The sequence below is a fragment of the Mus caroli genome, unplaced genomic scaffold (genome assembly GCF_978045245.1).
Source record: "Mus caroli unplaced genomic scaffold, Mus_caroli_1 scaffold_7, whole genome shotgun sequence".
Classification (NCBI taxonomy): domain Eukaryota; kingdom Metazoa; phylum Chordata; class Mammalia; order Rodentia; family Muridae; genus Mus; species Mus caroli.
Genome location: NW_028227262.1, coordinates 125,539,905 through 125,567,057, shown reverse-complemented (window position 1 = coordinate 125,567,057; position 27,153 = coordinate 125,539,905). Strand labels below are relative to the sequence as shown.

The 27,153-nt window shown below is 36.8% G+C and overlaps 1 protein-coding gene across 2 annotated transcripts in view; it reads right to left on the bottom strand.

Moving 5' to 3' along the window:
• Nucleotides 1–27,153, bottom strand: part of Slc13a1 (solute carrier family 13 member 1) — a 77,120-nt gene that overhangs the window by 13,056 nt on the left and 36,911 nt on the right. For both annotated transcript variants that reach the window (XM_029478626.2, XM_021165220.3), the window contains exons 7-11: nucleotides 18,173–18,324; nucleotides 8,205–8,324; nucleotides 3,983–4,078; nucleotides 3,498–3,599; nucleotides 337–443 (exon numbers count right to left, since the gene is read on the bottom strand). In XM_029478626.2, the coding sequence (XP_029334486.1) occupies nucleotides 337–443; nucleotides 3,498–3,599; nucleotides 3,983–4,078; nucleotides 8,205–8,324; nucleotides 18,173–18,324 (577 nt within the window). The remainder of the gene's footprint in view (nucleotides 1–336; nucleotides 444–3,497; nucleotides 3,600–3,982; nucleotides 4,079–8,204; nucleotides 8,325–18,172; nucleotides 18,325–27,153) is intronic.

The following is a 27,153-nucleotide window of genomic DNA, read 5'->3' as shown; positions in this document are numbered from 1 at the left end:
CTCAGAACTTATGACTGAGGTATCATCATAAAGAAGTAATTGATAAACTCTTGTTTACTTGTTAGTTAATATTCTGATCTTGGCCGGGAGGTGGTATCTGTCATAAAAGACCTGGAACCTGGGTATTAAAGGAAATATACTTCTCCTTCCTGTAAACTCTAGTGAGTCTTCCTGTAGGTGGAGGCAAACTCTGGCTGAGTGAGGAACTCGGGTGTAAGTGGGATACGCTATGATAAGGGTTTTGGCCATTTTTAATACTATGTGCCAACTGAAGCTGGTAGAATTTTGATTTCTTAAAGGTCTTCTATAAATTCAGTGTTCAAAATGATACTCAACTAATTTCTCCTGCAGATGTCATTTTTGTCACTTTCTTAGCTGGAATTAGAAAGAAAAGGATGCCTGCTACTAAAGCAACCGTTGAATCTGTAACATAACCCGGATACCTGAAAAACATAAACAAATGTGTACATTAAAGATGGCACTAAGAACTATGTGAGCTAAGGTATCAATTAGTTATGTTAATAATAAGTAGAAGTGATAATACAGGTCATTTACTCTGGGCAATCATTTTAAAACACACACCTTTCCAGTAAAGTGAAATAACTTGCAAAGACCAAGAACGCATTTCAGAATGCATTCTTAATAATTTAATACATTTCTCAGATTATCAGTACCACCTATATAGAGGCTACTTTATCAGACCAAGAGAGCAAATTTTTTTTCAGGTTGACTTTCAGATTTGTTAACCAATTTCCTCTTTGAAATCTTGCTTTTTATTATAGTGTCAGATACTTGAGCTTGAAACAGTTGCTGGAGTTTGGCAAAGCCCCATGTAATTGATTTATAATGTTCTTCTATTGAATCTAGCGTGACCTGCTGTTGCTAGTGTCCCCTCAAACTTCTCTATAAACTGTGAAAGAAACTTGATCTGGTTTTTAGGATGAAACACCTGCTCCTGTCGAGGGTACTAGATATACACACAAAGGAAAGCAACACATTATATGCTTTTCCCTCTAGAAACTTGAGGAGATTAATTATCAGAATGGCTTATGAGATGCTCACAAATGATCTCTGTACAAATTAAGAGTAATTCAGGAACAGATGGGGCTGAGAACCGCTAGACCATTCTAGCAAAAGGACAGGTTCCCGGAAGCCTCAGCAGTTAAGAGGCACCTGGAGATTATACAAATGAAACAGACACAAGTAATTAGAATACAGCTTTAGAAGTCAGCAGTATCAACTACGTGCATCTTTGTAGCCTGAAGAAACATGTACATCATAAGGCTTGTTTTTCCTATCATATCTTATTTGCAACGAAACTACCTACATTCTTATAGTTTATGTGTACAAAATCTAAATAATCAAGGAAGTATATTATGTTTCTCAGTATGATATATGTTTTTTAAGTTTATTTTAAATATGGCTTACTTTCTTTTCTTGATGACTAAAACCCTACAATGGCATAATTATTTCTAAAAACCTCACCACTTCCTGTAACTATATTGTTTCGTTATTGTTCTATTTTAGTTACATTTTTTTGGCTGAGTTTTTGCCAAGCTGGGCCAGGTGTCATGTAACTGGATTTTGTTTTATATGAAAAGACATATTGAAATCAGTCCAGGTTCAAACAGATGGAATGAAAACATTAGGTGGTAGCAATAAATCTTAATATATCATATCAGCTTTAGAAATTGTAACTGCCTAAAACTCTCACACATATTTTACAGGCTAGATAAAGGTATAAATGTTAAACAAACATTTTTCATAACACATTTTAAATTATAATTGTCTCATTATTTGGAGATTTGATTCATTATGAATTGGGTTATCTCACCACTATAAATTATCGAGATTATACAAATTTTATTTGCTTGTGATTGTTTCATTTATATCTTCAAATCTGTTCTCTTTCAAGCCCCTTCTTCCCCTTTCCTACCGCTGTCTCTCACAAAGCTAGCTGATATTAGAGGCACCTGCTCATAGCAAACCCTGCTTTCCCAATACAAACAAAACATATCCTGGACTATATTATCCTCCACAAGGAAGAAACATTCGATGCTGATGTACTGATGATCCTATTGGGACTGCCTCTTAGTTTTTATCACCTATTGTCAGATTCCATTCAGTTCTCAACACATTACTACTGGGGCAGTATTTATAATAGTAGAGGTTAGATTTTAAAGAGAAGCGAAGTTACTTTTTGTTTCTACTTTGCTCTAAATCCTATTAGAAAAAAAAATAAAGTGCTAACACTGTTTTAAACAATAGCCTCTTTTACATAAATAGATGGTGCTTTTGTTTTGGAAGTCTCAAAATGAGAAGTTCTTTGCCTAAAGGAATCCAGAGACTCAAGCTGGTCTTTAAAGCATCCACCTCATGCATTGTTTGAGGCAAGGAAGGCTAAGACATTTGAATTCATCCCTCGAACCTTAGATATTGGCAAGGCTCTGTGAAAACAGAGAGGTCAGGCTAGGGGAAGGTTTTTGTCTCTCTCTCCCATGAGGCCAGAATACATCTGACTCACACAGCTTTGATTTTTGCTCCCAAACTGTGTGGATTCTTGCTGGGGTAAGATAGTAAGGCCAAGATGAAAATCTTCTGGGTTTGGGGGGTGGGGGTGGGGATGGTGATAGGGGATTTTTGGAGGGGAAACTAGGAAAGGGGATAACATTTGAAATGTAAATAAAGAAAATATCTAATAAAAAAAGAACCAGAGCATATCCATCAAAAATAGACTGAGAACACAAATCTCAAAACCAAATTTTATTAACACACAGGATGTACTACAAATTTCACGTGACTCAGTAGCGCCTGCTGGAGCCTACTGTACTAAGCAATACCCTTCCTTACCTCTGCCTTCCAGCCTTCACTTCAAACTCATCTTACCACTTAGTCAGCTCAGCTCTATCTATGAAATGGTGGTAGCGTTAATTCTGTAGGAAACTACTGAAAAATGCATGTGATGGAAAGAAAAAATAAATAAATAAAACTTGAGCCCAATAAACAATCTTCGGGAGACATCACAGAGTGTGATTCAATGCATGTCAGATCAAGAAGACAGCGCATACTATTTATTTCACACACTAAAGATTTATTTACCACTTTTCCTAGGAAAAAGGACCCAGTATTCTATATTCTAGTGTAATTTCCATCTTCCAGGTAATGGAAGCGAGGCTTGCCCAGAACAAACAAAAGGTTCAGGAGCACAGCCTATGTGACTCTCACACTATGGTCCCAGACAGCTCAGTTAGTGCAGCTGAAAGTCTAACTTTGTCTGAAGGGAAAAGCCCCCACGTACAGCGGATCCTGATCTTTATGCAGGGCGTGATGGCTATCCTTTTTCCCTTCTTACCGTCTTCTCCTTAGAAACCTCCATAAAAATTTTTTTTTAAAGAAATGAATCAATCATCTCGTGCAGTTTCTAAAGGCTGCTGGAAGTATTTAGAGGGACACAAGGCAGAACAGAAAGGGCTTGCAGACTCCATGCGAATACTCACTCTGAAAACAGGACCGACCAACCAGTGACAAAGCCGGGGTCCCGACTGAACCAGAGCAAGGCCATTACAATGAAGATCACCAAGGTCACGATTTCTTGATACCTGTAAAAGAAACCGCTGCTTACTTTTCAAAAATTTGAGAAAATTGAGCTATTGACAAGCTAGTCTGAACAGTGCGCGGCCACTGTGGGACCTCGGAGTGCTCTTATTAGGAGAACACCAGTGCTCTTACAGAGGTCGCTTTCTCCTTCTCAGCATTTCCACCTAGCACATTTTAGTAGGGCAATGGTGTGTTCTTCAGTATGGTAACAAGTAGTCACTGAGCTGTGTGGGTTTGTGGTCTTAGCAACTTTCTTTGCTGGCAAGCACTTGATAATTGGCTTTAAAATAACTGGTGTGTGTGTGTGTGTCTGTGTGTGTGTGTGTGTGTGTGTGTGTGTGTGTGTGTGTGTCTGTGTGTCTGTGTGTACTCATGCGTATTTTACCTCATTGGCCCAAGTTTTTCATATTCTTGTTTGATCACCTCGGCACAAGCTTTTTCTTTGAGTGTTTTGGTTTTGCCACACTTGAACATCTTAAAGCTGAAAGAGACAATAAAGCTTTAGAGTTAAGGAAGCTAGTTCACCACCACCTCCCTCCCTTATAGAAGATTTGTCTGTGAATGCTTTATTAAATGTTCCTCTACTGACCCCTGGAATCCATGCCCTGTGCTTGTCTGTGCTTCTTTCTCCTTCGTTGACTATTTCCTCTCTGGCTTTGTCTGGCTTGCTCCTTTCTAGATCTCCAAGTTTTGCTTTACCATCCACGTTGTCTTCTCCCTATCTTTTCCTTTTAAAGATCATTCGCACCCCTCATACATTTCCATCTCCCACTCATCCTGATCACTCTCTATGCAATGATAACTTTAAATATGTATGATATAAATATGTATGATATCTATATTGCATTAAAATATATTTCTTGTTCATCTTGGTCTCTTACTTCTGTGCATAAGGAAGTTTCATCCCATTAGGCAGAAATGGAGAGCAGGGACAGGACAGTAAACAGATAATCTCTTGGGCTCAGTGTCTTAACATAAGCACTATACTCACTCACTCCATAATACCTCTGGCAAATTTGAGACACTTAGTTCGTGTCAGATCTGTCAACTCTCAAAAAGATGTTAAAGAGGTGACACCAGGCCATGAAATTATTGAAGTTAGACTCCAAACTAAGCTACTCGAAGGAATAAAAACAACTGCTGGAGTCCATTGTTTTCCTGAGAGATTCACCTACCCTAAAAGCAGAGTCCTTAGAGCGTACTCAATAATAAATCTCCTTCTCTTCTCCTCTTCTACCTTTAGCTGCTTGGTTCTATAGCCCCTTTTCACTGTTATTGTTTTATTTTCCTGGCCTAAGGTCTTCCAAATTGTGAACAATTTTTGTGGGACATTACTGTAGATGCAGTATTTTTTTAAATCCCTCTGGAGGAAGAATCAAGTGGGGAAATTGATGCTTAAGGTTTGCCTCTTGGAATGATTGTAAGTAGGTTAGCTGGGTCATCCTGAGTGAGCAGTCATGGTGGGAACAGTCTCCTGTAAGCTTATAGTTTTAGAGGGAGAGAGAGAGAGAGAGAGAGAGAGAGAGAGAGAGAGAGAGAGAGAGAGAGAGAGAGAAAGGATGGGGAAAGGAGTTAGCAATAACCAACAGATACAGTTTGTGCTCGGTCATCGTATCTTCATGTAATTTTGCTGCAAAACATTGTTCCATACTTCCTTTTAAAGGAGCTAAATTTCCTTGATTCTTTTTGTTGTTTGGTTGGTTTGAGACAGGGTCTCTTTATATAGTCCAGGTTCTCCTGGAACTCGCTATATAGACCAAGCTGACTTTGAACTCACCGAGATCTGCTTGTCTGTGCTTCCCAAGGGCTAAGGGAGTAGTAAGGTATGTGGCACCATGCCTAGGTAAACAGAGTTTCGGTAATTCTTAAGCCTTTCATCTTAGACATTCCCGATCATGATCATCCTCATGCAAACATGATCACCTGTGTAACTAGTTAGATATTGTTTCACTTATGACTAGGACTAATAAAATTTTTGTTTTTGTTAAGTTTCTGAATATTGGCAATCTCAAATTTTTATCTCTAATCCCAATATAAATACTTATACTCCAAGAAACAAGTCTGAGGACTACCGTGAGAAAACTATCTGGGAAAAGAGAAAACAATCGACAAAGACAAAACTTTTCCTTTTCTACCCTCTAAGCAGCTGCAAGTGCGCTTTCTCTCTCTGGCTGCAGACAGTAACCAGATCAAGCTGAATTTGCTTCCCTGCAAATGAAGGACAATCTTCAACAAAGGAGCCGGTGGAGCATATAAGGCTGTGTGTCAACCTCCTTTCCATTGTAATAAATGCAGAGGTCTGATGGATGAGCTCCTGGTATGTTGGGGCTGTGTATAATGAGCGAGTTGGCTGTGCTAACAGCCAGAACACTAATCAGAATGTATGGTAGCCTGCCAGGGGAGTGGCAGCTAGTTTCTGTTTGTCAGTCTAAAGCCTTTAGAGGGACACACCTTGGCAAACTGAAAAGAACTCTGAAAAATTGGTTGGATCATGAAACTGGCATGTCTAACCAGGAATGGACAACAAGAGGACTGTTGAAAGACAACACTGACCGTATTGTAATATGCCTGCCCCATATTAAAATAATAATGGGGGTTGCATATGTATTTGTTTAAAGTCATTAAAAGCAGCAACAAAGAATGAAGACAGCAGGGGTTTAGTCACTAGACAGTGTGGCTGTGTCCACTGGTTCAGGATTCTTCTCCTTTGTGCTCCCAGCCTTGCTACCTGTACAACTGAACCAGTCCCGGAAAGGTTGGATTCCCTGGGAGGGGCACTTTGTATGCAGCTGGCCTGTCACACTGAAGGCCACCTGCTGAAGTCAGTGACATTCCACACATTTGCTTCAGCAGGAAGTCTGCCACATGCTGCTCCCACAATCTGGATAGAATGTTTTTTGAAACCATCAGTACTATCTTCCAACTACTAGCACAATTGGGCAGTTAGAGAGGAAAAAGATAAGATGAAAAAATAGAGAGGGGGGAAATGTCGGTCATTACCTTGCTAGACCTGGAAACTATGGTCACAGATAAAACACCACCCCCTACTGTACTGTGTCATTTTTTCAAAAAAAGTCCAAGTAGCTGAGAGTTCACCTTAGCTGTCTTAGAGAACAGTGTGCTGCTTGATTCATAGGTTCTTGGAATTATTAAAATTAAACTATAGAAGTGAATTTTAAATATTTTATTAGTCAGAAAATAATTTTCATTTGTGATATATATGTATATATATATATATATATATATATATATATATATATATATATACATACATATATATCCTAATTATATGTGATGTAAAATTCCTAATGGAGAATTAAATAAGTTGAAAGTACAGGCTGAATTTTAGATTTTCTTGATTAGCCCTTGGTGGGCTCTATGGTGGCTGTATTCTCAGTTATACAACCATTGAATGCTTATCAAACTACCAACTTCAATCTTAGAAAAGCAGATTATTCACTTAGTATACAGAATTTGACATTTTAGTGACATAAGTGGTTCTTTACTTTCCAGTATATCCTTACTTTGGCTGCTGCAGTTCAGTTTGGACTCTTGGATGTTGACATCATAATGCTAGAAGTGGTCTTACCAAACTGATGAATAAATCCTCTTGTTTACAGTAGAAGATACTAAGACTAATCATGGGCAGTACTTGAAGAGATTACTCATCTGTCCTGGGGCTACTTCTCCTGGTGCTTTGAATAATAATGGCTCCCATAGATTCATATCTTTGAATACTTAGTTGCCAGTGAGTGGAACTCTTTGAAAGGATTAGAAGGATTAGTAGTTTAGTCTTTTTAGAGAAAATGTGTCATTAGGGGTGGACTTCAAGATATCAAAAGCCCATGCCAGACCCAATCTCTCTGTGTGTCTCTGTCTGTCTGTCTCTGTCTCTCTCTCCAGATCAGAATGTACCACTCAGTTACTTCTCCTTCACCATGTGCGCTATCATGCTTTCTACCATGTTGATAAAGGACTAAACTTTGAAACTGTAAGCAAGCCCTCAATAAAATGCTTGTTTCAATAATAGTTGGCTTTGGTCATGCTGTCTCTTCACAGCAATAGAACAACAGTAAAGCTATCTCTCTTCTCCCAAATATTAGTTCAATGTCTTTTAACAGAGAAACTTTTCAGATCTCTATTTTACTTTATATTTTGAAGATGTTATTAAGTTTGAAGTTCACATGAAACAGGGAAACCCTGCATGTTAACAATTGAAAGTAACTTGATAATCCAAGAACATTCATCCTAAGAGGCACAGCAACATGGATTCTCACAACTCTACTCTGATAGTTGGGTTGGGACCATGACATCACCAGTTCCTTATGCCTTTCTGAGCAGTTACTATATCACTGGTTTAAGACTTACAGGGCACCTATTTGAACCTGTATTTTATAGACTCCACCAATGCCAATGTTATTTAAATTATTCCAGTCTATCCTAAAAATGTGTTCAGGCATGCTAATTTTTTGAATGCAAAAAATGTGGAAACACAGTGCGCGGCATAGCATAGAGGAGAATATAGATATTCTCTATATCTAGATATAGAGGTAAAAGCACGGTACATATGGATACCATTATCACATTAAAATAAAATGTCTACTTACTCGAATCCTAAGTAGAGCCACTGTAGCCAAATCCAAGACAAAAGTAGAAGAATAAGAGCAACCGGGAAGGAAAACAAAAACCAGGATCCAAAGTTGAGGCAGCGACAATTAGGGTAGCGTCTATATGAAAATAGAAAGCAGTGTTAAAGAAGAGAGATACATGGAGTCTTTGCTGGTGGGCATGAGGCAAAGAGGAGCAGTCCACACTTTCATTGTGGTTTTAGCAGAGATGATTTTCTTGGAGTACAAATATACATACCAACACACATTCCTTTTGAAGTCTTCTACCCCCATTCTGTAACCACATAACTACACTATACCCCACAAAAAGAAGAGGGCTGTTTTAATTGTTGTCCTTTAAAATCAAGCTCTAATGAAATACTTGTGAAAAATGCCTATCACTGTAGCTCATATTTGTTAAATACAAAATATATGTGCATGAAGATGTGTGTTTTGTTGTTACTGTTCAAATCATCAGACTATGAATGAGCAAAGACCAATTGGCTAGGGTGGGAACAGATGGCACAGGGAAGAACTCACTTTTGGTCACCATTCCTCACTGGTATCTGGCAACCTGATATTTATGAAGAACTTCGACTTGGCTCCGACCTTCTCCTCTGGCTAGTTTTAGGTTTCTTTCACCCAAAGCATTGTACCATTCTGGGTATATCAGAGGCCATTGTACCTAATGTAGGACTCAGTCTAATGCAACAACTCTGGACCAGAAGAAATAGTAAAATATTCTCTGTAAGACTTCTGATGATTTTGTTTTTTTATCTCCCAGTTATTTTACTTAAAAATTAACAAAATAACAAAACATCAGCAATTAAATAAGCTCAGATAATGAACATCTTTCTGTGGTGACCTTACACTCATTACTTTAAAATATAGTCTAAATACTAATTAAATTAGCACATCACAGTAATTTTATAAATACAGAGGAACATCAGGAAATTTGAAAAATAATTGGCTTTGGTTATTTCTTGTTGATGTGATAACATAAAAGTTGGAAATCTAAATATACATATAAAATTGACAACCTGTTTTTAGTTCTTTTAAAATGACAAAATAAAGAAAGCTTTGTGAAAATAAAGATTTTCCATTTTTATTATAGCTTGTTGCATAGCAATTTCCTCTAAACTGAAGCATAACATCATTGGGAGAAGAGGGAAGTTTGTGAGACTCAGGAAGTAAGTGAACCACACAAGCCCAGGAAGCTGAAACTAAATCTCAACCCTGTCCTCAAGGTTATCTTCAGGAAACAATTTCCAGGAAGAGGCTCTGTCCACTAGTGAATGAATGAAGGAAATATGCAAATGAAGGTAGATATACAAATAGAGCAGTATTAAGCCACTAAAAGATAAAACCTTGTCGTTATCCACAAATTTACTTATATATAAAATATAGAACATAGTATAATTAATGAATATGCTTGTTATGGAAAGACAAATGCTGCATGACCTCACTCATTTGTTTGATAGGTTAATTATAAGTGACAATAATCATTAAAGGAAATGATTTTTAATGTTTCATTACAATGAATGATAAATATTTGAAGTGTTTTCCCTAATTTGAGCTATAAAACTCTGTGTTGAAGCTCCCATAAATACTAAGAATTTTTAATATGTGAACTAAAAAATTTAGTTGTTGCTTTATCCATTTATGATTTTTTTAATCATAAATGGATAAAGGGTAAGAGATTAGGATTACTTTTGTTTGTATGAATATCAGCCAGTATTTAGTTTTCCCAGCAGGACTTGTGAGAGGTACGGTGTCATTTGTAGGAATAAGAATTAATATTTAGAATACAGTTTGGAATTATGCTGGCTTAGTAAGGTGGTAACTGTAGGTTCTTCTGAAAGACCCATGACTTCACTAGCCCTGAGTAGTTGGTTAATTTTCCAATACGAGGCATGACTTCTCTCTTGCGGAGTGGGCCTGAAGTCCAATTAGAGAAATATTGATTACCTCCAAGGTATGTATATCACTAAAAATAGTCTTTCCAAGGGAGGAGCCCCTTATTGTTTACCCAACATTTGGTCAGCTCTGAAATAATGTGCATACAAGAAATATTATAGGGACTGAGCAGGTTGCATTATACATTTAGGAATTTGTTTATATATTATAAATTATGAATAGTATATATGTTATTAAAGAAATAGAAGCAAAGAGTTTGATGGATACATGTGAAAGTCTGAAGAAAGGAAAACGAGGAAATGATATAATTATACATATAATTTCAAAGAACTTTTAAAGGATCTGTATTGTCTCTCATGTATATTTTCAGTGTTTTTGTCAAGAATCGGGCATTTGTGGGTGTGTGGACTTATGTCTGAGTTCTCAGTTGTATTCCATTGAGCAATGTATTTGTGTCAGAGCCAGCACCATGGTGATTTTATTCCTATAATTCTATAATCTAGCCTGAGGTCAGGTACTGCAATACCTCCAGCAATGTTTTTGTTGTAGTTCAGAATTGCTTAGTAGAGGTGGGGTCTATTGTGATTCCATTTGAATCTTAAGACTTTCAAAAATTCTGTGAATAGTTGTATTACAATTTTTTGTAAGAATTATATCAAATAAAACAGATTGCTTTTGACAGGGTGGCCATTTTCAAAATACTGACCATACCCATCCATGAGCATAAGACATCTTTCTATAGATTTGGAGAAATATATGTGCCATATACTAAGATGGTGACATCTGAAGGACAGGTTGGCTGAGGAACAGGTCACGATGGGAGCATATTAGGAATGACTTGTTGTGTCCTTTAGCCCTCCAAGTGATCATATTTGATAGTCCTCTCTATACATGAGTCTAGAACTCAAAGGAAGGGACAGAGACTCGGACATAAAATGGCAAGCCATTAGTGTATAGGTAGGATTCCAAGCCAGGGAGGTATGATCGGTTTAGGATGAAATGGAGATCTAGATGTAAAGCTGAATCACAGGCTTGCCTTATATTAGGAGGTCAGGAAAAAGTGGAAGAATGAGCAGGTAGGCTAAGAACTTTCAGTTCTAATGAAATCCCCTGAGCAAGGCATTCTACTTCTATTTCACAGGGGAAGAACTAAGTCTTAGGGGCTGCATGCATTATTCAAGGGTCATAGATTATGGAGTCAAGTGGGGTTTTCAACCCTGGAGATGCTTTAATTTAATTTAACAAAATTGCTTTATCACTAAACCACTGTGGGCTCAACGACACGTCCCAGCTAAAAGTGGAAACTTCCGTGTCTATCACTAAATATCCATAAAGTAGAATATAATATTTTCTAAAGGCATTCAAAATAGTTACAACTTTTTCTCATGTAAAACTGAGACATGCTTGGACCTAAAGGATGTTTAAATCCAAATGTTGATAGTGGAAAAGATACCACCGTTATTGTAGTTCTTATGACCAACTATGAACAAGATGGATTACTTTAATTCAAGTTAAAAAAAATAATGCACAGAAACCGCCTTAAAAGAAATGATGCAGCTATGGAAATCTACAGCTTTTTCACAGATTTGGATCATTAGCAGTCATAATGACTCGGTGTCTACCCTGATTATAATCCTTTTTTATTATAATGCTTTTGATTAATAACTTCTTCAACTGTGTGAGGCAAAGTCACTTCTCAGCTTTGGATTTGAGGACACTGAGGGATACTTTAAAAAAAAAAAGATTTTGAAATGTTGACTGCTTTTTGTTTTCGTTACTGGGCCATGATTTCAAGCAGCAAGAATGAGGTAGAACATATGAACGCACAGCAGCGTGACAGCGTGTTCAAGACCTGTACAAGTCCAAACCAGACGTAATCCCAGCATGAAGAGGCGCGTGGGCACAAATTCTCACTCCTAGCTGGGGAGCTATCAGAAATTGTCAACTGCCGGAACAGGAAGGTCAGTTTTCTCTGGGAGTGAGTTCTTGATAAGTCTGCCATGCTTTAGGGGAAGGCAGGAGTCCAAGAATGTTTAGGTAGCACAAAGTGGCATTGATAAGAGAAAAACCTTAAGGGGTGGGCAAGAAAGTGGGGTATACATATGGGGAGAATATGACCAAAATAAGGTGTGTGAAATTCTCAGAGAATTAATAAGAGCAAGGTAGCAGCAAAGCAGAGTTGCTGACAGTGTGGCCATGTCCAGGCTCCACGGAGAGCACCTCACGCTCTGTGCCTTCAATCCGTATGGCAACACATTAGAACAGTCCCCCTATTTAGGTAAAACAAACATGCAAACAAACAAAAACAATCCTGATGTTCAAAGAAGTTATGGTGTATGACACACGATAAATTATGACACACGATAAATGATATACTTTGGACCAGATCCAAATTCTGTGATGTGCACATTTCTTAAGTTAAAAAATAGTTTTATTATGTATTTGTATAGAAGGTGTGTGTGTGTGTGTGTGTGTGTGTGTGTGTGTGTGTAGTATGGCCATGCCACAGAGCATATATGGAGGTCATAGAACATCCTACAGCAGTTGACTTTCACCTTCTATTATGTGGGTACCAAGGATAAAATTCAGTTGCCAGGCTTGGTTGCAAGCACCTTAACCTGCATTTTGCTGGCCCCCATATTTCTTCTCTGGTAGTTATCAGGGAATTTGTTTCAAAGAGATTTATACGGCTCATTTCCGCAGTGAAAGCCAAGGCACTTATTGAAGGGAATTAGTACTGTATTGGAAGGGATTAGGTTTACTTTCTTCATCTCTGATTAGCAAAGACAATAAAGTACCCAGGTAAGCTTTGAACCCAAGGCAAGTACAAACACATTTCTTTCACTGCCCCACACTCTGTGAATCATAGAATAGCAGGCCACTCCACCAGAGTTTTGTTTTCTGCAGAACAGCTGTCAGCAATCAGTCATGATGCGAATACTCATATTTGTCTTGTTTCTTAAAAGAAAGTAGCTGTGTGTATAACCTTCATTACAGGGTGTTATAGCTCTTCTAGTTTCTGTTTGGTATTGTAAATATCTTACAGTGACTCGTGACTACTTTACAAATTCAGTACTACATGTGTGAAGTGATAAATGCTACAGATGTGGCTGGGTACTATCTAAAGGTTTATATATTCACTGAGATTTTTGCAGCCTAACCCATATTGGTAAGCCAACTGCTGCAACGATTGGATACACAATTAGAAGGAATGCCTGTGATGATCTTGGTAATAAGCCTTCCTTCCATGCTGCTTTCTATGCCCGTAATTTTACAGTTCAAACTTAAAACCTGAAAAGTATATTTTTATAATCATCAAGCTATGCCATTTTGCTTGGAGTAACATTTCATTCTTTAAGTCAGCAGCTCCTTCTTGACTGATATCACTCATATTTGTTTGGTGAAAATAGTGCATCAAAACTTCGCTGCTACTACTCCTATGAAAATAGCAATTCTTCTGAATAATATACTTTCCTTCATCGGTTTAACTTGATATGAAGATTACTTCATTGTTAGGATAAGCCTCACGAACTGTCAGTCCTTCACGGACACCACGTACGGCCAAAGCTTGTCCAGTAGCTCTCTCCTCCTTACCGCTCCCCTCAACCTTCCTTTTCTAAGGATTTTGATTTCTTCCAAGGGTTAAAACCAGACCAACATCTTCCCTTTGTTCTAAAAGAATTTCCCCTGATGTTTTGGTCAGGCCACAATTTATTCTTGTTTTGTTTTTTGTTTTTTTCAAACTTGAATAAGTTCAACTTTCTGCCTTTCTCTCCCTACTGTGTGCTTACTCCCTCTGCTCAGTCTGGTGTGTGCCCACCACCAGCTGCTACATTGAACCTAGCCTCTTCTAAAACACCAAGCACAATCATTGGGCCTTTCTCGGCCATCTTCTTGCCTCCTCTATCACTTCAGCTTCCCATGGTCCACTTATTATTCTGAAGATGGACTTCACTTTTTGACTTCTAGAACACCGCATGTTTCTGATTCTCCTCCTACTTTAATTAGCTTCCTTTACCTTTCTGAGTAACAGTATTTCCTGAAAGTCTATTCTCATCTAAATCCCTTTAAACATTTACTTTCTTTGTGACTATTTCCATGTTCAAGAATTTAATTTCTGCCCATAAAAATATGCTCCTTGACATAATTACCTCCGAGCATGCATGTACTTAGGACACCTGCTACCAATCTCCTTGTGGATAGGTTCTCAGTAGGCCATAGAAATCTGGCAATATTAAGTTAATTTCTCCATGGAATATGCTTTTTCTCTTCTAGAAGTTCATAGCGCCACTCTCTAGCCAGACATTGGCAGAGTTGCTTTAAAGCCTCTTTAACTTGAAACTCTCACGACTAATTATAATGACCTTCTGGCTGTGCGACGCCTTGGATTTAAACGCTGTCATCTCAGGGGTTAGCCTTTCATCATTTCTCAGTGCATGAGTAATGCACTTCTAATTGGATTCTTACCCTAGACTCTTAGAATGTCAATCTGTGTGCACACTGCCACTCTAAACTATGCAAAAAAAAAATAAATAAATAAAAAAAATTGAGATGGCCCCAGTTCTTTAAAAGTATGTTGCCGATATTGCTCTATTTGATTTGAGTTATTCGCATTAATTTTATTACTGTACATAGTGTTTACCTCTAAAATCTTTCTGGATAATAACAACTTTTCACTAGCATATTTTCTGTAGCATATGTCAAAAGTCCCGTTTTAGGACACACCTTCAGTTTCTGGGGAGGTCATTTTTCATTAAGACAATTTTTGCAAAAGTTTTTCATTAATTTATTTAGTCATTCACTTTTACATCCTGATTGCAGCCCTTTCCCTCCTCTCCTCCCACTCCCCTTCTCCCTTTTCCCCTCCCCTTCTCCTCAGAGCAGCCTCACCCCTGCTGGGTACCAACCCTCCCTAGCACATCAAGTCTCACCAGGACTAAACTCATACTTCCCCACTATTCCAGACAAAGTAGCCCAACTAGGGGAAAGGGGTACAAAGGCAGGCAACAGAGCCCAGGTCAGAGACAGCCCCCACTCCAAGTGTTGGCAGACCCACATGAAGACCAAGCTTTGTTGTACTTCTATTATGATGATTTCTATTATTTTCATCATCTCTCAAGCTACCTACAAAAATGATATATGGACTTATGGGTACATAGATGATAATAAGTAGAAGATAAATAGACAGGTAAATAGCTGTAAAAGAATTCAAAGTAAGTTATGCATTTTTTTTCTTCCAATACTGCATTTGAAAGATGCCACCTTGCTTTGAATATCAAAATGGCAGAAGTTACTGATATTCAAGTTTCCTGTAGCCTTTAGCATTGGAAGGCAAAATCATTGAAAGTTTATTATTGCTTAGAATAATGGCAAATGGTATCAAGAAGAAAAGATTGTATTTATCTAAGTGAGTTCTTAAATGAAGCAGAGTATCTCTCCAGCTCTAAGGATGGGTAAAAGGACCATATACTGCCGAACTCGAAGCTTCTCATATTTTCCCAATGAAATTGAATGAATATTGCCCCAATGTAGTTTTATGATTTTATTGTATTTTGCAAAGATGTATTCATGTAAAAGGTACCTATCTATTTTATTTTATAACAGTATTTTATATCAACTGGTAAATTGGACCTTATTCTAATCATGACTTCCATATATTTATTAGTGTAAATACAGCATTTTGAAGAAAAACACTGAATTTCTAGGCCTATTTTAAGTGGTTTATAAATTTAAAGGAAACTTTAGTCAAATTTCATGATTAGAGACATTAAGTTCATGAAAATAATTATTGAAACATTTGTTTAAATTGTTAAAAGTCTCTTGACCCAATTTTAAAAATAGAGTAATGCATGCAAAATATCAAGAAAACGATGAAATAATAAAAAAAGTTCATATACTACACAGGAACACAAAGAGCAGGGGCAAACTCAGCATGGACTTAACTATGCAATGAGATTTCATTAGAATTGTTAGATCATTCTATATATAGCAGCTGTTCTCTGACACTACCTGTGGTAAACCATTTAATTGGGTCTCAACACTAGGAAGAGGATTTTGAAAAGCTGGTTGAGATGAAAAATCTCTTTTCCTGATCTTGGGTGCAAATCTAGCTGCAGAAATGATTCAGGTGTATTTCCAGTTTTTAATTTGGTTATTTGTGGAATATAGCCCCCAAGATTAAATTTTAGAAGTTGTCCATTTATGTATCAAATACTTTTTAAACATTCCTTTCTAAGTAATTGTTCCTAAGACCTATGAAGTATCACTGAAGAGAAGTACACACAAACCCACCACTAACCAAGGAGCCATTTGAAACTGATACCTAATAGGAAAAAGAAATCAGTTTTCTCCAATGAAATGCCATTGGATGTATTAACTACACTTCAGGGCAGAGAATAAGCCCAGCCACAAGAAGGTTAACCATAAGAAAATGTACTTTTTAAAAAGTCTTTGTATTTTCTTTTGGTATTTTTTTGTCTTTCTTGCATTTTTTTTGTTCTGATTTTCATTTTTGTGGTTTTTGGTGTGTGTGTGTGTGTGTGTGTGTGTGTGTGTGTGTGAGAGAGAGAGAGAGAGAGAGAGAGAGAGAGAGAGAGAGAGAGAGAGAGAGAGAGGATAGTTGGGAAGGACCTGGGAAGAGTTGAGAACTGGGCAAAAACATGATCAAAATATACTGTTTGAAAAATATAAAAATTACATAAATATATCTTTATAACATATCTATATAACATATAACATTAAAATAACATAAAAATAACATAAGTATATCTTTATACTAGATATATAAATTAAAACAAATGTATGATGGATGTATAATCACAGAAACATTAAATATACACAAAGGTCTTCAACATCGAACCTGAACTTCTACATCCTTGTTCTTAGTACACAAGATGCCACTCTTTGTAGAATGGGGATTGGCATTCTTAGCCTTGCGTTTGTTGGAGAAGCTATGTACGCAAGAATTTTACAAACTATTTGAGAGGGTCAAGAGAGCCTAGAGCTCTGTTCTTGGAGTGAAATTCCCTGTTTCTGAACCCTACTGTTTATGAACAAGGCCTGCCTCCTCTTCTTGGGCTTCTTAAAGGCCACTCTTCTCCTAGCACTCTGACAAGTATATAATCTCCTCTAGTACATTAGGACTCTTGAAATAGACCTTGCTTCTGCGCTCTCAAAGAAAAACATGCATTTCTAACTATTTCTTCAATAGTTTTACATAATGCAAAATATTTTAGCATTACTTACACATTTAACTCTCACAGTACGTTTCCAAAACGTGACTGTTTTACATATGAAAAATTACATCTTGGAGGAATTACTTTTTAGTTAGATTTTATAATTTAACTAAAAAGTTATAGTATTTAACTCATTTAAATATAACTAGAACACTACCATGGTTGAAACTGGAGATTCCTCAAGGTTTGTAGTGGTCTGGTATCACAACTATAATCTTTCAGTTATTCATTCACATATCAGTAGGATATTCTAATGCGTTTATCCCTGGTAGCTACTTAATTCTTCAATTTTTCTTTTTCGGTGTTGCCAACCTCAGCCTCTTCCAGTTGATGCCCATGTTCACAGTTCCCCATTTATGTTCAAGTGCTCAATATCCAAACTCTGCATAAATCTGCTGCATTTCATGCAGCAGTGCATGTTCCTATCAACTGATTATCACATTATTGAATAAGCTGTGATGAGAAATTTACTCACTTTCTGGTAAGAGGCTCAGATTGGAGTGCTTCCCCATTCCATCACAGAAGCATGCTGACTCTGATATTAGCAGAGTAAAGCATTTTTACAAAATCATGATGTTAGCTTAGCTTAGCTTAGCTTAGCTTAGCAAGAGAGTGGATCTTCAAATACATGTTAATTTATCAGCTCCTACATAGTCCTCATCAATCCAAAGGTAGATTTCCAAATCTAGAGACATCGTGATAGGAAACAGAGCTAATCCTGCATAGCAACTTAGTCACTGACTTTGCTGAGTCAGGTAAGAATCTCGTCTATGGTTTGCTGTCCACTTGTTGAATCATCAATCTGATTTTACTTACGTATTGAAATGCTCAGAGAAGATCAGGTTGGTGGAGGTACCCGTGATTGTTGTCAGCCCACCAATGGTTGAAGAGTAAGCAACAGATAAACACATGAGCTTACACATCATGTGGTCCTTCCTTGACCGATATTTTGCTCCTGTGACTGCATTCTGTTCATAAAAAAAAAAAAAGACATTATGAGAACAGTTTGTAGTCAAACAACATTTTTTATGTAATGAATGTATCCTAGTTCTTCTATTTCATATACATGATGGTGTTTGAAGACAGAACTTTGGAAGGTAATCAGAGTTAATGACACAAAGTGAGATCAAAGCCCCTTTAAGAGGAGACATTAAGAAGACATTAAGATTTCTCTTCACCAACTGAAATGCAACAAAGGTGACAATGTGCTTACCCAGGAAGACTCTAGTCCCTGCCAGACCTTGAGTCTAGGCTTAACTGTGGTAAATGAGATTTTTGTTGGTATTTTGTTATTGTATCTTGGGTTAAATAATAAATAATGCATAGGAATCACATAAGAGTAAGCCACAGAAATGGGACAGTATAATGAACATATAAGTAAAATACTGAAATATTTCACAAACACAATTTCATTCATTCTTTAAAGCTTATTTCCTGTTTCTGATCCAATCCTTCCTTTATCTCTTCCCTCTTTTTCATAACTTCCAATGCTTTCTATGGCTTTCTGCTATTATTGATGGTACACGGTCAATAAGTTCCTTAACATCTTTGTGAGATTTTCCCTACCTTGGCCCTTTGATGGTTGATATTCATAAGGCATCACTCTAGAAACCAAATGTTTTCATCTTTCTGATCCATAGCATTGAGAGATAGACTCAGAAATCTTGTTCCTTGCTCTCTGCTCCAAAATAGCCTGCATGTACATGCACACATGGGTGTGCGCGAACACACACACACACACACACACACACACACACACACACACACACACACTGGATCATGTAAGGTACCCATGGGTATTCGTTTTTCTGTAGTTTTGATTGTGATATTCTGAAGTAGGTATCTAGTGCTTTCATTTAATGCTTCTGCCTGGTCTAATTTTATACCCAAAACATATGTCTTGTTTTTGTGAAAAAATATATTGACAAAAACTACAGAGACAGAGAAAAGGTTTGCTTAGCTTTCAATTCCAGGTTATACTCTATCATGGCAGGAAAGTCACAAGGGTAGAAGATTGAACAACCAGACACATGCAACGTACTTGATTGTTTATATTCAACCCAACTTTCCCATACTTATGCAGCTCAGATTCCCTCAACTACATTTATCCATGTAAATGTTATATCATAGTGAGGAGGGCAGTATTAAGCCTAGAAACCAAGATACCAAGGTACAGATGAAGACAGGAGAAGCAGGGAGGTTAACTGAATTATGTAGTGTCAGTGCTTAAGAGTGACAAACCTGTATAATTTAATTATTGTCTTGCTTTAAAACTCAGAGTTGTAGCCCTTGCTCTGTATTATTTGTCCTCCCTAAAACATTCTTAAACATTCTCTTCTACACAACTTTGTTGATTTCTTTTTACATAAAGCACTGTGAATGTGTTTAGATTCCTTCATATGCAGTACCAATTAAATCTAGGAAGTATATTAGTACTTGATATATATATATATATATATATATATATATATATATATATATATATATATATGGGTTTTCAAAACAGGGTTACTCTGTGTAGCCCTGGCTGTCCTGGAACTCACTTTGTAGATCAGGCTGGCCTCGAACTCATTCTGCCTGCCTCTGTCTCCAGAGAGCTGGGATTAAAGGTGTGTGCCACCACACCCAGGGTTATAGTCATATGTACTTTAATACATATGGATAATTTTTCAACTAAGGTGGATGAAACACATTTGAAATAGCCAAGAATTGCTAAAAAGAAGGTGCACCAGCTATCATGGTAATCAAAACACACTTAAAAATACATTTATCCATGTATATTGACTGTGTGGTAGTGCTACAATGAACTCTAGGAACTAGACATCATCTGCTTGACTGAACTTCTTTTGATACATGCCTGTAAGTATTGATGAATCATAGGTTAGTTCTACAGCTCATTTCGTAAAATACCTTCATATTATTTTATATAATGGCGGCAACAACATATACTCCCACTCACAAAGCACACAACACAGGTTGCATTGATATTCCATACAGAGAAGCTGGCTATCTGTGATATTGGCAGTGTAAGGCCTTTTCACAAAATCATAAGGAAAAATGACTGCTCTCTAAAAGTCAACATGGATGTGGAAATGGCATTTAGCATGACAGGGTTCAGGGCTATGGACTATAATTTACCTTTTACTTTTTAATTAACGTGAAGGTCAGACCCTACAGGTATCTACTCTTTACCCAACAGAAAAAAAATTATAAAAACTCTATTTGCCTTATATTTTCTACATGATAATGGTTTGTATTTTCCATGTGACATTTTTTCCTATTAAAAAGTTACCTTAAAAGGTATGTAAAATATGGCAAACTTCATTAAAAAAATCTTATGTGTGAACCTGAAACTTATGGCCTATGTATTAAATAATTTTTTTTATTTCAAGAAAGACATCCAATAACCCAAAATTAATGTATAATCTGGGCATTTTAAGGTAATAGTTGTAGATTTTTGAAAATGTAATTTACATATAGTTCCACATTTACATTAAAGCTTACAGATTTAAAATAAAAAGAAAAATATAGCTTTTATACAAAAGATGATCTACAAATATTTGCATATATGAACATAATGATTAGAAATTATTGTCAGGTATGTAATAAAAATAATTTTAAATTGAGATGCCATAGTCTTTTTCTACATAAAGAATGTAAAAGCATCATTAATGCTAGTGTGAACATTATAACATGCATGTAGATTTTATGAATTTAAGGAGGTGAAAAATTTAGAGTCAATTCAAATCCCATAATAAATAGATTTATACACTGAATGATCATATAAATCCAAGCTTTATTAGAGTGTTTTTGATGTAGAGTGGAAGACACATATTATTCCCATCCTAGTTTACATGAGCCTCATATCTGAGATTTATCATTATTTTGTGATATGGGATGCTGAGGTTAACTAGTTACCCAGGAAAAATGAGTAATGAAATTATGGGGGAAGAAAAGAATTCACAGCAAATTAATCTTTGGTTTCCTGTTAAGATGATGGTTTGAATTTAGAACCAAGTGTTTGACACCAGAACAAGAAGAAGCTGGATTCAATCATTGAGAATAGACAGTAAAACCCTGCCTAGGAGAAAACATGTTTGCAAATACAGGATGAAAAATATCATAGCCCTATGTCTTCATAGTGGAGAATTTTGGTGAGTGTTGTATATATGTTTATAAGAGCCAGAGAGAGGAGGGGGAAGGAGGGAGTGAAGGAGAGAGACAGATACAGAGACAGAGAAAATGTGAGAATTACAAAACAAAGAAGGAGTTAAAAACAAGTGAAGCATCTAGAAATATTAGATATGATATGTCAGGAAGACTCTTGTGCCATGGTGCCTGAAAGACATTGTCATGGTTATGTTATGAATGAAAGAGTGCTTATGTCACACAGTAAAGGAGACTTTTGTGAGATTACATAGGCAGGTTTATATGTGCTGTTAAACAGATAAATATGTCCAGATGTACATAGGTGACTTGAAAGATAAGGGGCATACAAAGTGATGACTCAGAGAAAGATCTGCCAGAATGAGTCAGATATAGGATATGCCCAGCTTTCAGGAGAAAGCTATTTAAGAGGAGCTCAGGGGGAGTGGGGGCAGCTCAGACAGTCCATTGAGTCAGTTGGGAGTCAGTGCAGTGAGTGCTGTGCAGTGGAGTGGAGTTCCTTCCAGAGTCCATGCACTGCAGTGCAGGTCAGCAGAGGCACTTGAGGCCAGAGAATAAAAAGGGACCAGAATGTTCGAACAAATTGCTAGAGTTACTTTGAAGTCAAGCAGAACAATTCGGTGAGAAGTTGAGAGAAGCCAGCTTGAATCTGCCAGCTTGGAGAGGAGTTTCCAGAACAGCTAAGTTGAACCAGTCAGCCTGAGTTCAGACTAGGAAATGTGAGCTATTCACCAGTAAGCCTCGAAGATGACATTTACTGCTGGTGAATAAAAGTCCTATATACAAGAGAAAAGTATTCAACTCTCTGTATTTTTTTAAAAATCTTTTAAAAGGAAATAGTCTCTGTTCCCTTTACTTTTTTGAAAGGTGAAAGCTTGTCGAGTCCACTGTCTACCTATGGTATTCTGAGCTCTCGGATTTCTGCTTCTCAGTTGCCACCAGAAGGATTTTAATGATAAATATTTTGTTCTCCAGCATGGAAGTTCTCTTATATTTCTCAAAATTCTTTACCTCTGTTCTCTACTCTTTTCCTAAATTTTTTTTATTATTTGCTTGCTTTTGCTTCTTCATATTTCATCATCTGAATTTTCTCTTTACAGCATCTTCTGAAAAATCTTCCTTTTCTTAAACATCATAGGTTTATTTGCATTGTATATTTCTTGTCTCCTCCTTCTCTTCTCCAGAATGCCGTTTATGTTTTATGAATGCAGTTTCTTCCTTTACCTCTCTAAACATATTAATGATGTTTTCCTTTCTCATATTTGCCTCTTCCTTCTTGCATTGACTGTTACCTACACATAGCTGATTTCTTTTTGTGTGGAACTTCTTCATGCCTCAGGCTTTCTTCAGATACCTAGGAATTTGGTGTTGCCTGCTCATATTCAAGTCAGCGAAATGCTGCTTCAAAGCTCTGCATGTGTGCTTTGGGAGTCACTCTTGGCTGTAAGCTTCACTGACAGGTCTTTTCTAAGAAAAGTCTAATGTCAGGATGCTGTTGTTTATTCTGTTGTGCTGATTGCATTCCCCAGGGAAGACATTTCTGGACTACTGTCTGCTGACACCTGGAGGACATTAGCGTAGGCTGCTGGCTCAGTGGAATAGAAACTAGGTTCCAACTTCCTACATTCCTGGAGGGCATTGGAGCAAGCAGGTTATCTGTACTCAGGGTAGGAGCTTTTGTTTGGTGCCCATAGCTCCACTATGATCTCCTCCCTTGACTCAGAGCCATCCCTGACTCTTTATTCTCTGAGCTGCCTTATATAAAGATGATACTTCTTGATGGAGTAGCAGCTAAGGGGACTTTCAGAGATATTTGGAGATTTAATGACTTCAGAAGCAAAGTTTGTCTCTCCCCTCCCGTTGCAATATAAATACTTTTAAAACTACACTATTTAAATTGTTCTACTGGTTTTCTTCAATACTAATTAGCAATTCTGTGCTCACTGGTACCCAAGTCTTGTCTAACCATTTATTTGCATTCCAGCTTCTGAAATGATTCTGCTTTCATTTCGTTCCTTACCTTTATAGTTATAAAACTGATTGTGATCATGGACAAAGCAGTCTATTTGTTCATCCAGAGAGAGTGGAGGTAAATTGGCCTGTTTAACTTGTCATTTCTATGAAGGTCTGATATACATATTTCTATTAAAACAGCAGCAAAAATATAGTGTAGGCTTGTAATGCAATCTACCTAGAAGGTTGAGCGAAGGTCTCTGGTTACATAGTGAGTTCAAGGAAACCCTGGGCAATTTAGTAAGAACTTGTCTGCTAATAAAAGAGAAATTTAGCCTGGGGATAAGCTCAGAGGTAGAGTGCTTTCTTGCTGTGTGCATTACCTCAGGCCAAGCCCTTAGTTGCTGTTGTTTTAGTGAATTACTACTTACTAATAAAGAATGGACAGATTAAACATGGTAGCTTTATGTCTCATATGTCAACACATCATATAACGAAAGAAGCAGAAATGGAGTGGGAGGTCAAATGCTCAGAGATATGAAAACACTGGGCTTCATTTTGTTTGCTTATTGAGTTTGCATGTGCTCAGTCAAGTGGATAACAGATAATGCTATTTAGTTTTAATTAAGCTTGGCTTTTCATGACGTACCTATGGTTTAAAATAATTTCTTCAAGGAAACTGTTTCTGCAAAGAAGTCACAGAATGTAACTAATGAGAAGATGAGTAGAGTGAAAGGTAAAAGAGGAATCTTCTCATACTTTCTGGTGAGAACTCTTCTTGAAGATCTATTTATTGAAGATCTAGTCAGAGATAGTCTGGGGAACTCGGGGTTCCAATAAAACTGAAATGATCAAGAATGGTCTTTGAAATAGGATTTCCATTCTTTGAAGCTGCTAAAAGACTATGGTTCATATTACAAATGAGAATATCAGCTTATAAAGCAATAGTGAGATGCACAGATCAGTATTCAAAATTTAGCATTCAGGGCAGGAAGGCTTTTCAGTGTGAAAATAAGCTATTTTTTTCAGCAATGCTTTAAATTATGATTTTTCATGGTACAGGATTTACTTACAAAATTGTATTAAGTTAAATGCGAAACATTTGGAAGCTTCCTTTGTGACTTTGGAGGTAAGAAAAAAATATATGTAGCACTAGATTTTAAAAAATGTTCTTTCTCTAGTGGTAAAAATGACTGAAATAATATATAGATAATAGCATATTATCTATTTTGTATCATAACAATTCCACCTCCCTGTTTAACAATCTTAAATTAAAAATATTAAACACCCTTTTGAAAAATAGCTCACTAAATTGTATGAAAGAAGAAATCTGTATTAACCATAAACTATAGTGCAAGTGAGTTTAATATTAGAAAGTGATGCGTCTGACTTTGCTCAAGAGATTTCGTTTATCTTGTTACAAAGAGAATTTGGAATGGAAGATAATGCCCAGGGCCAGCTGTGCAAGGGATGAGGGTAGGAAAACATTCATAATGCCCATATCCTCTGTACAGTAGGGAGAAGGAAATGCCAAGTTAAGCAAAAGAACAGTACAATGCAACTGAAAGACTCCTATCCTAAGCACTTCAAAGCATAAATTGTCATTACTTATGTGTTAAGGGAAATATGGTAATATAATTGAAAACTCCTGTAGGCAGCTGCAACCCTGAACTCAGATTATTTTTCTCTCCTGTGGAGATTTCAAGGAAAATTAGCATTTCAGTGTTTGGAAGCATGACACATGCAAGAAAATTGGGTAACAGCATGAAAAAGGCCAGCAAGCAAACCTGAAGAAAGCAACCCATGAAGTCATTGGAAACTAAAGCTATAGGATACAAGTAAGTTTATTCATTGTTAATGAGCTCTTGGAAAGCTTTAAAATATTAGTATACCAAATGGGGTTTTAAAATATAATTTAAAACTCAGAGAAGAGGTTCATCAATGAACTAGAAATAGCTTAAATAGGAACTGCTGAACTAGAGAGTTTACTTAAGTTATTTGTGAATAATCCTCAAGTCCACCAAAGAAGAAAATGAACGAGATGTCAGCACTTTTAAAAGACAAGCTTACTTAATGTATTTAATTGGAGGGAGAGGCAGACCTGATTAGGACAAAGCTGCAGAAGATTGATGAGTTACAGTTTTTGGAAGAGACAACAGAGATTCAGAAAGAATATACTAATATCAAACAATACTCTTAAAAACTCTCTCTCTCTCTCCCTCTCTCTCTCTCTCTCTCACACACACACACACACACTCATACACATCTCTAAAGTAACTGATAAGAAAAGATCACCTACAAGTCATGATACTTTGACTGACAGCTGACTTCTCAGAGAAAAACAAGTCAGAGGGCAGTAGAAATCAAAGCATGAGCATCCACAACTACTAAAATATACTTCAAGAATTGCAAGTAGCTTTCTATTAAACAAAAAAGTGGAGATGGCAACACCAAAAGACTCCTCTCTGAAGTATAATCTAGTTCTAGACTTTACTAACTTTGTAACACTAATAAAATCAACTTCAAAGAAAAACTAAGGTTTCAAAGTACAAGGAAAATGAATTAGAAATGATAAAGGATATACCTGTAAATAGTATAGAAAATAAATAAATAATAACATTATGAATAATCACACATTTGCATATATTCGTAGTAAAGTAGAACTAGTTAAATATGAAATGGAAAAAAAATCTGAGTAGACCTAAGCCCAGGACAATCATAAGAACTCCATGTATCTTTTACTTCCCTCTTCCTTGTCCCCACAAGCTACAGTACTGAGTAGAGGGAAATAGTAGACCTTTCATTGACTAAGTGTCTCCATCACAAAGGTGATACAGGAAAACCAGAAAGTTAAGGTCATTCTGGTTGAGGAACTTAGCCTATTTAAATCTTCATAAAACCCTTTGTAAACTGAATTTCACCCAGGCAAGGGATAGGGAAAAAACAGAGAAGATTTGTATGTCTATAGAGCCACTGTAGTTTAAGCTAAAGTACCGATTATGTAGTTAAACTGGGGCCAGGTGTTCTAAATTGCCTTTTTTGGCAGAGCTAAGGAGATTTGTTCCTACTATTAAGAACTGTATTTATTGCTATGTTTACCAGACTATGAATTTTCTGGCAAGCATTAAGAAGTGTTGTCTTCTAGAATTTAATTTCCAGCCATAAGAATTTTCACCCCCAGACTAAACAACCCCTAATTAAAAGCTTGATGCAATTTGTTCAAGGATATTTTCTTCTCAAACGTATTCCCTTTGAGCAGCAGGTTAAATTCAATGAATGAAAACAATTATCTTTATTTCTCATAAAAATGTACTGAGTTTTCAATTTTCTTCATCCAAAGTTGCCTGGAGGTCTGGAGATTGAGAGAGTATAGAAAGCTAGCTGTGTCTTGAGTAATGGTCAGGCTCTACATAGAGGCGAAGAACTGGGGGCTTCTTCCTTTAGTGACTACAATTTCATTACTGGATGCCTGGAACTCATTTCTTATGAAAGTGCTATAAGTGATGTTTGGTTTCCTAGCTGTCACATGAGACCCGTGGAGTATCACCTATGGATGCTGATGCTGCTGTTCTTTGGGATCAGCATTTGTTTTTCTAGTTCCTTTCTCTAAAAATATTGCAGGTGTGTTTAGAGAGCAGAGCGGAATTCATGAGATAGCCACTTAACCATCACTTTCT